We start from the raw sequence: 10,072 nt of genomic DNA, 5'->3' as shown, positions 1-10,072 counted from the left end.
CTGGAATAATAAATTGAAATTCACATTGTGCTTTTACTCCTATAGTTTTTACTGGTGTTTTCCCTTAACCCTTTCCCTTAACCAGAGCATTTAGGAAAGTATCTGCCTGTAAGAATCTTTAGACCATCTTCTTTTAAGAAAGATGAGATGGCTGCTTTGGGAAAAGTCTGGAGGCATCTAGGTGGGCACCTGGCCTGGAATCAGGAAGAGCTGAGTTCAAATTTGATCTCAGACATTATGTGACCTTGGGCAAGTTACTTAAGCTTGTTTCTCAGTTTCATCTGTAAAATGAACTGGAAAAGAAAATGGCAAATCACTCCAGTTACTTTGCCAAGAAAACCCCAAATGAGATCATGAAGTCAGACACTACTGAAAAAAGACTGAGACCTTTCCCTCTGTGTGATCCATTTCTTCAGCTATCACATGAAGCTATTTTTTTTATCTTTGCCCTACCTCCTCATTGGGATGGTTGAAATAGGGAGTATTGACTTAAAGTTTCTAAGCAGCTTGAAAGCCAAACAAAGGAGTTTGGAGTCTAACGTAATAGACAATAGGGACCCATTGTAGTTTTTTGAATAATGAGTGACAAAAATACTTATGTTGATCTGAAGGAATTATTATTCTGTTAGTGTGGTAAATTCCTTCATCAATGAAGATCACAACCCATCTCTTAACTTCCAGTCCTTAGGGAGTGACTTGTCCATGGTCTTCTTGGCTCCAAATTGAGCACTCCATTTACTATAGCATTCCATGTTATTGAAAGGCAGCATGTTACAGTGGAAAGAGCACTGGACTTGGAGTCACAGGATGAGTTTGAATCTAAGCTCTCCCTTTACTGATTTACACTTGGGCAAGTTAATTTCTCTGGTTCTGTAAACTTCCGTAAAATGATTTTACCCTAGATGACCTCCCAAGATCCTTTCCAGCTCTATGATTTTTTGATTATCTGGTAATGGCATGCAGCATGCTTTATAATAGGGAAAGACTGGAGATAGGGAGGCCAGCCAGGAGTCCAACCATAAGAAAATGAAGATTTAGATTAGGGTGGCAGTAGGCCTGTTCTAATAGTACTGTGGTTTAGGGGAAAGAACATTGTTTTTTTCAATCAGAAGACCTGGGTTCTGATCTTAATTCTTTTCTTAACTGTATAATGTTGGACAAATCACTCTCTCCCATTCTATTTCCACATTTGTATAACATTGAATAAGATGATTTCTAAGGTTTCTTACAGCTTTAGGGTTCTGAAAATTTCAGCAGCGGCTAGGTTTTGACTATTCTAGTCATGGGCAACAGAGAAAGGCTCTTTCTTTCCTCCCTCCTTTGTCATTCATATTTCCTTGGTGGCAATGGCAATTTAATAAATTTATTACCTCAGATATTCTAAGCACTGTGCCTAAGTGCTATCTTTACATATAGATGTAGATATATACATATGGATATACTTTACATAAGATTATAGATATTCTTACATATCTATACTTACATACCTGGAAGTACCTGCTGGTTATATTAGTTCAACCAGGTCTTTGGCCCCTAAGCAAAAGTGATCACCCTTTGTAATGTACTCTCAAAAATAAAAAAAAAAAGTACATTTATCACACTAGAAACTAAAAGGTAGGCAACAGAATTGTAATCAGGGTTAGGCAATCAAGGCTTTTTCCCACGATTCACAGATTTTAGGCTGGTGCCAAAAATTTAAGCCATAGGCACTGGGGGAGCAGCAATGGGTCCATTCACAGGATACAATCCCCAACACTACCCTTCCCCCACCCAGGTAAAGGTAATCCCTCTTTGGCAGCTTTCCCAAATAACCCTAGATCTTTCAGCAAACATGGTTCTCCGCTATGAGATTTGCACCACTCAAACACCAGGGTCTGGTGATCTCAAAACAAAACATCCTATCTTTCTGGGCACCTTATACCCGAGCCCATTGAGACTCCTCCCTTCTCCCCAAATAATTCCTAGGGTAGCCTAGCCCACAAGGACATCCAGACACAGGGTGAATGCATATGAAATTTATTAACCGAAAAGGAAACACAGGCTTGGCATATGTCTGAGATAGTTTAATAATGCTGTCCATGGATGGGTTCAAGGCTAGGAAAGCTCCCCTAGGCCTAAGGGAGGCCAGGTCCTTGAAGCAATGGGTTTGTGTTAGAAAGTCTTTAGCCAATCTGGGGAAGAGGAAGTAGTAGTTCAATTCAGGAAAGTGTGTCCACAAAGTCCCTGGATCAGGTACAGAGAAGAGGAAAAATGTTGAATCATGTTGGACTATGGAGGGTAAAAGGTTCTCAGCCTGTGGTTCATATGCATGTATGCTATCAAAACTTGGGGACTTTCTGCTGTCTTGATACCAGACTGGAAAATGCTTGCTGGTACCTGAAACTGGCATGGGTGATTTAGTTGCCAGACGAATTAGAGCCAGATGCAGAAGCTGATGCCATTTCATCTCGGAGGGCTTCGTTATACTGGGACACCCAGCTGGAAGGCTCCCGATTCTGAATCTTTGCCACAAAGCGAAGGACTTGCATCTTGCTCGTCTCATGGGCAGCTCTGGGTCCCCAGAGGAATTCATACTCTGCAGGCTCGGTATGGGGGATTAGATTGTACTCCAAATATTTCTGACGAACAAACTCTTCCGTGACAAGCTTCTTCACATCCCCGAAGGTGTTGTGCCTTTTCTCTGGATCCACCCGAAGCTTCTTGAGCACTTCCCAGACCAAGGACTCCCTGGCCGAGTTGCCTTTCATGAAGATGAGGCTCAGGATCACCATGAGGAGGCCCATCTTGGCCACGCTTTCATCGTTCCTCATGCCATCCCCCTCCAGGCGTTCCAGCTTGTTGATGAGGATGTAGGCATGGTGCTTCTGGTCTATCTCCTTGAGCTGCAGGCCGAAGACCTCCTCGAGGGTCTGGCCTGCGCGCTTGATGATCACGGAGACCAGGTCTTTGTAGTCCTGCAGGATGGTCTTCACCATGTCGGCACGGCGGATGGGCACTTTCTTCTGGTCCTTCACCAAGAGGAACTGCACCAACTCGTTCACCTTCTGCTGGATCTGGGCCTCGGTGCGCCTGGCCGGCTTCTTCTGGGCCTGGGAGGACAAGGAGGACGACGACGACGAGGTGGAGGGCATCGGCGGGGTCGCAGTGGGCCCGGGCTCCTCGCACCCCGCCTCCTCCATGACGTCATCATCTACCTGCGAGGGGCCCGCCTGGGCCAGGGCCTGGGCTAGGGCCTGGACGTGGGCTCGGGAGAAGCCGAGGCCGCCGCCGCTGGTGCTGGTGCTGGGCCCGTCGCTCGCATCGCGGCTGCCGCTCAGGCCGCTGGAGCTGGCGCCGCCATCGCCGCCGCCGCCGCCGCCGCTAGCGCGGGGAAGGCCTCGGCCTTTCTTTTTCTGAGACATGCCGATCCCCACTCGGAACGAACGCCGGAGCCTGAGAAAGCCTCCTTCGATACTGGGACAGCCGGATCGCTCGGGGCCGCCGGCTCCCTCACCCCAGCACACGCCCCCTCACGAAAGCCTCGGACGGACGGACGAACGGACCGACGCTGCTCAGCCCCTCTGAGGCAGACCCTGACTGGCAGCGCGCCCACGCAAGGCCGGGAACGTGCACGCCCTGGCGCTTTTGCGTGAGGTGAGGAGGGGGCTCGAGGAGAAGAGTCGGAGGCCAAGTGCAGTGGGGGCGGGGCGGCGGCAAAAAAAAAAAACAAAAAAACAAAAAAACAAAACTACCAAAACGAGAAAGACGCTGGATGCGCGCCCCCTCGCTTCCCCCTCCCCCGCCCAGGCCCAAGTCCAAAGTGAGGCTTCCTCGCTGTGTCTCGCGGGAGTAGCGGCTGCTGGTTATTTTTTGTTTTCTAGTCATTTGCCCCAGCGTGAGAGCCTGGAGCGAGATAAAGAGGAGGTGGGTGAAACCTTGCGGGGTGGAACGTTCTGGACGCCCGCACCTGCGCGCCGCAGCCTGGCAGGCGGCTGGGGACGTGCTCCGTGTAAGGCCCTCAGCCGCCCCCGCCCCCGGCTTCCAGTCCTGCCTCTGGCCTTGCCACTTTGGGCGCCCCACTCAGCCTCCCGTGCCTCAGTTTCCTCATCTGTAAAATGCGGGGATGAGATGGGCTCAGAGGTCCTTTTCAGGCCCAAATCTGGGATTTTGAAGTCCCGTGAACTTGTAACTGGTTGTTTTGTGGTACTATACACAGGTCCCAGGACCTGGGTTTGAATCTTGCCTCTTCTCTGCACCTCAGTTTCCTCATCTGTAAAATAAGGAGACTAGATGAGCTCAAAGGGCCCTAAAACTATGATTCTGTGGCGCCTTGAATTTGTAACTAGTTATTTTGTAGGTTAGGAAGCAAGACCTGGGTTCAATTTCTACCTCTTCTTACTAACTGACTTCAGATGCAACATTTAACCTCCCTAGGCCTCAGTTTCCTCATCTATAAAATGAAAGGAGGAGATGAGCTCAATTTTGAGTTCTATGATCCCATAAATGTGTTACTAGGTGTTTTGTGGGTCAGGTACCCCAGAAGTGCCAGGACTTGAGTTCAAATCTTGTCTCTTCTTAATAACTGTGACTTTGGGTACAACACTTAACCTCCCTGTGCCTCAGTTTCCTTATCTGCAAAATGAAGTTGGCATAGATGGACTTTGAGGTCCTAAATCTGTGCTTCTGTAATCTTGTAACTGCCAGGTTTTTTTGTTGGTGAGTAAGAGGGTTTGGATTTAAATCCTTCAAAGCATTCGAAGTGCTTACCATCAGTGTGATATTGCGCAAATCACTACTTAACCTTCCTGGGTCTCAGTTTCCTCACCTGTAAAATGAAGGGGTTGAACTGGATGATTTTTGGGGTCTCTTCTAGTATCTACTATATTCAAGACACTGGGGATACAAAGATTTTTAATGCAGTGCCTTCCGATTTTACGTAGAACTGCCTTTCTGTCCAGGGATGTCTTATCTATTCCTAACACTAGTCAGTCATTAAACATTTATTAAGTTATGTGCCAGGCACTGTGCTAAGTACTGGGGATACAAAAAGAAGCAAAAGACAGTCTCTGCCCAAAAGGAGCTTACAATCTAATGATTCCATTGTGATTTGCATTTTTGTTTTTTTAACATTTAGGAACTTCACAAACATCAACATTTCCTAATGCAAAGAACAGGAAGAGAGAGCTGTATATGACACTGAATCTTTCTTACTTATAATTTGTTTTGCAAGGTAGATAATAAATTTACCACAGTGGTTTCAACACTTCCCTGCTTGTCTGTGTCCTCTTCTGAAATTATGTTTTCTTGTGTCTAGTGTTTCCTCTATGCACTTTTATCTCTCTACCTCCATACTCCTCCATAATTCTTTCCCTACTCATCTCCCAAGATATCATTGGATTTAAGTGGGCTGCTGCAGTCTTATCTCCTCTTTTCTTCCTTTGCTTTTGGTCTTAAGGAAGTCCCTCTCTTATAGATCTCCAAACCAAAGATGTTGGACTAAGTCCTTAACCTCTCTGGCCTTCAGTTTCCTTATTTGTAAAAGGAGGGGGTTAGACTAGATCAGGGATGGAGAACCTTTGGCTTTGAGGCCACATGTGGCCTTCTAGATTTTTAAGTACAGCCTTTTGACTGAATCCAAATTTTACAGAACAATTTGGCCTTTTGACAAACTATTCTGTAAAATTTGGATTCAGTCAAAAAGGCCAAATTGTTCTGTAAAATTTGGATTTGCTCAAAAGGCTGCATATAAGGATCTAGAAGGCCACATGTGGCCTCGAGGCCACAGGTTCTGCATTCTTGGACTAGATGGGCTCAGAGGTCCCTTCCAACTCTAAAACTTAGGATCCCATGTTCTTATAGAATGTTATGTTACCGAAGTTACTTAATCTTAGTCCTTATAGATGCCTCGTCTTTAAAATGAGTTGGTAGTACCTGGCTTTGAATCCTGGCTCTGCTGCTTGCTCCTTGACCTTGGTTAAGTACTTAACCTACCTGTGCCTTAGTTTCCTCATGTGCAAAATAAAGTGATTGGGCTAGGTGATCTCTAATGTTCCATGTAGCTCTAAATACTATGATCTTAAGACCTCTTTATGTGTGTGTGTGTGTGCGCGTATGTGTCTATACATACACTTAATTCTGGGTCTTTAAATCTTTACTTTGTGATAATATGTGATAATAGTTCCCTTGGCATGTAATTTTTTTTTTAATTATAGAAAATGCCCCATCCACTCTTCCCTGTGTCCTTCAGGAAACTAGAAATGAAAGTGATTTGCCCCAAGTTTGACATTACCCACTTACTGTTCCTCATGACCCCATTAAGAGAACAACAGATTTAATATTTATTCATTGAGAAATAAGAAAAAGGAAGAAATTAAAACATTGCTTAAAAAATTAATTAGTTATAAAGCTCAAATAAGATAAAGGCTCTAAAATAGAAATAAGATGCTAGAGGAACTCAGTTTCCTATAACATTAGACAACTAAGCCACATTTGATCATTTTTGTCCTTTACAGGAGTGAAAGATTCCTGCCTTTCTCAATGACATTGTAATAGATTTCCTTTTGTATGAATTTATAATGTGTGCTTTAAGTTTTAGAGAAGAGGGTTAGTTACCTGGGGTTCATGAACTTGTTTTAAGAAATCTTTTGATAACTATATTTCAGTATAATAGCTTTTCCTTTGTAATCTGTGTGTTTTATTTTATGTATTTAAAAACATAGCTCAAACTGCCTTCACCAGACTGCCAAAGTGGTCCATGACATTAAAAAAGGTTAAGAACCCCTGTTTTAGAGGGAGGCAGCTGGTTCAGTGCATGGAGTGCTAGACTTGGGGTTAGGAAGTTAAATTTTTGTCCTGCTTAGCTTTTTTATTCCTCTGCAAATTATTTAAACTAAGACTCAGTTTCCTCATTTGTAAAATGGAGAGGATTACACCCACCTTATTATCACCTACCTTACAGGGTTGTTGTGAGGATTACATGTAATAGTATTTATAATGTTTTGTAAACCTTCCAGTTCCCTTTAAGTGTTGGTTATTATTATTATTAAGACTAGATTTCATCATAGAAAACATAGTGGGGCAATATACCTGGAGCAAGCCTTTCTGGAGAAATGATCTAAATAAATAAACAACAATGATTGTAATAACATTCTATACTTTTATAGTACCTTTCATCAAGGATCTCAAAGCGCATTATTAACATTAACTCATTAATCCTCACAACACTCCTTTGAGGGAAGATTAAGTATTAAGTTGCAATGATTATTGCCATCATTATCCTTCAAACAATTCCAAGCTATACTGTGGCTGAGCTGGTACACTTTGGGAGAATTTTTATAGGAGCTTGGATCTTTCTGCCAATACTGCTAAACAATGTTTTAATATCTCTCCCTTTTCTTATTCCTCAATGAATAACTATTAAATCTACTGTTGTCTTAATGTGGTCATCAGGAGCAGTGGTGAGTAATGTCAGACTTGGGGCAAATCACTTTTCTTTCCAGTTTCCTTGTTGGAAAGACTCCATATAGATCCAAGTCTCTGAAATTGAGCCCTGCTTTTATTTTTAAAATATGAGTGATGTTTATGACTTCAGCCCTTATCTCTTTAGGTAAGGGCTGGAGAAGTTTCACTCTACATGCAGCATCCTGTTTGTTCTGATACCATTTAAATATGAACAGTGTCCTTAATACCAAAGCATTTTAGGCCTGAGTACAATTGGTTTCATCGTTTACATGTAACTACATGTTAACTCTTGTGTTGTGGAATTATACAGGTACCGTCATATCTATACATCCATGGAACTGACACTACCTCAGTATCCCTGCTAAAGAAGAATTAGGTCACCCCATATATTAGGAAGAATAATCACCAGTAATGTAAGGAAACTCACCAAACCAAGGCCCATTGATTTGACAAAGTAGAAGCTCAACTACCCATGGAAATCCAATGGGATATGAAATTGTGCTCATGTACCTAGTTGTATTCATGTATGTTTGAGCACTATTTCTTTTAATTTTTTAAATTCAGTTTTATTTTATTTTAGTTCCAAAATTTCTCCCTTTCTCTTACCCTCCCCCACCCATTGAGAACACAAGAAAAATAAAAACCTTTACAGATATGAACAGACATGCAAAATAATTTTCTGCATTAGCCATGTTCCAAGAAAAAAGCTACCTATTTCTTTATATTAATTTTTTTTAGTATTATCATGATATATTTGACATTAGTAAGTATCAACATGGAAATATTCAAACTGAATATGGAGCAAACCTTCAATTAAAATGCTAAATTTACATTACTTATATTTTGATTAAATAGAAGAAAATCTTACACATTTTTTTTTTTTTTTTTTGGCAAGGCAGTTGGGGTTAATTGACTTGCCCAGGGTCACACAGCTCGTAAGTGAAAAGTGTCCCAGGCCGGATTTGAACTCAGGCCCTCCTGACTCCAGGGCCAGTGCTCTATCCACGGTGCAAATATCTTACACATTTTAACAAAATAAAAATATGAAACAATTATTTGCTTTGTGTTCTATTCCAAATTTATGTCTGTAGTTTTGAAGTTCTATTGTCCTTGAGTTTATTTGTTTTTTTTTTTAATTCTTTTTTTTTGGTCAATATGTATAATGTATGTATATTCTTATCTTTTTGATCTTCTCTTGTGTTATTTTGGGTTTTTCAATATTTTCTAGTCTTTGTATTTGTCATTTTTAACTGATTTATTTCAATTCATTATCATACCATAATTTATTGTCCATGTAGTTTGTTTCCTTTTTTTTTTTGATATTACAAATAAACTACTGTAAATTTTTTTTGTACGGATGAGTCCTTTTTTCCCCCTTTTATTTTAATGAAATTTTTTGGGAAAAAGTTCTATCAAGGGGATTGTGCTGAGTCATTGGGGATTATCACTTTTATATGACTTATCTATTGCTATTTTGCTTTCTAAAACAATTGTTCTACTCTGTAGTCTCAACTATAATATAATAGATTTCCTCTATTTCTGTAGTTCTGCTACCATCAACTTTCATCCTTTTTTTTTTTTTTTGCTATTTTTGCCAATTTAAAGATTCTAACATGGCATCCTGAAGTTGTCCTGATTTGCATTTATTTGATTATTAAAGAATTTAAAACATCTTTTTTTTAATGAATTTTTGATGCTCTTTTTCTAGTTGATTTGCCAGATCATTCTCATTCAGATTGTAAATTCCCTTTTTTTTGTATTCAGTGTTCAAGATGTTTTGGTGCACAATAGTATACACAGTGGTTGCCTAACTGGATAGAGTGGAGTAACTAATGTTTGTTGTGGTGAGAAGGGGGGGGGGGGAGGGAGGTGAGTGAATGACATGGCTGAGTAGTGGACAGAAGTATAAAAGGATAAAGTAGGTGAGAGAAAGAAGTTTGAATTCTAGGAGAGATTTTAGTTTCTGAAAAGTGTGGGCTATCTTGATGATTATTGAAAGTAAGGCTCCTTCATCCAAATTCATTCTTTTATTCAGTAACTACTATGTACAGAACAATAAGCTAAGTGTTCTCAAGGATTCAAAGGTGAATAAAGATGATTATTCATTCCTTGTCTTCATGGGGATTAAAATTTAATATGGCAACCATAATTATTGTATATAATACAATATGTACGAAATGCCATGGAAGTGGTACAAAGAACTGCAGAAGTTGAGAGCAATGAGAGATCACTTGGGTCTGGGATGATCAGAGAAGGCTTCACAGAAGAGGTGGTACTTAAATTTAATTTTGAAGGATAGAGAGGGTTTAGATAGGAAAGGAGGACATTCCAGACATGGTGAGCATCATAAGCAAAAGAATATTTAAAGATGAACCTGGTCTCCTGTTCGTATGTCTCTGTAGGCCAGGAGTTCTTAGCTTTTTTCTGTCATGGACCCCATTGGCAGTCTGGTAGAGCCTATGGGTACCTTCTCTGAACAATCTTGTTAAATGTATAAAATAAAATACATAGAATTACACAGGAAACCTATTATATTGAAATAAAAATATAGTTTTCATATCCAAATTCATAGACCCCCCTGACATCTATCCACAGATCTCTTTGAGCATCTGTGGACCTCAGGTTAATAATC

At 41.1% G+C, this 10,072-nt stretch overlaps 1 protein-coding gene across 1 annotated transcript; it reads right to left on the bottom strand.

The window, feature by feature from the left end:
- Positions 1-2,000: 2,000 nt before the first annotated feature.
- Positions 2,001-3,498, bottom strand: LOC114025382 (non-structural maintenance of chromosomes element 3 homolog). Its single transcript, XM_027838821.1, has one exon. The coding sequence runs from the start codon at positions 3,399-3,401 to the stop codon at positions 2,397-2,399; it is 1,005 nt and encodes a 334-aa protein (XP_027694622.1). The 5' UTR covers positions 3,402-3,498; the 3' UTR covers positions 2,001-2,396.
- Between the last annotated feature and the right edge of the window lie 6,574 nt (positions 3,499-10,072).

Source organism: Vombatus ursinus, unplaced genomic scaffold (assembly GCF_900497805.2).
Source record: "Vombatus ursinus unplaced genomic scaffold, bare-nosed wombat genome assembly UNPS02014830.1, whole genome shotgun sequence".
In the NCBI taxonomy this organism is placed as follows: domain Eukaryota; kingdom Metazoa; phylum Chordata; class Mammalia; order Diprotodontia; family Vombatidae; genus Vombatus; species Vombatus ursinus.
This window is presented reverse-complemented; position numbering and strand designations above follow the sequence as displayed.

What these genes read in the sequence shown, in the direction of transcription:
- LOC114025382 (XM_027838821.1), bottom strand. Translation starts at nt 3,401, where the DNA reads ATGTCTCAGAAAAAGAAAGGCCGAGGCCTTCCCCGCGCTAGCGGCGGC.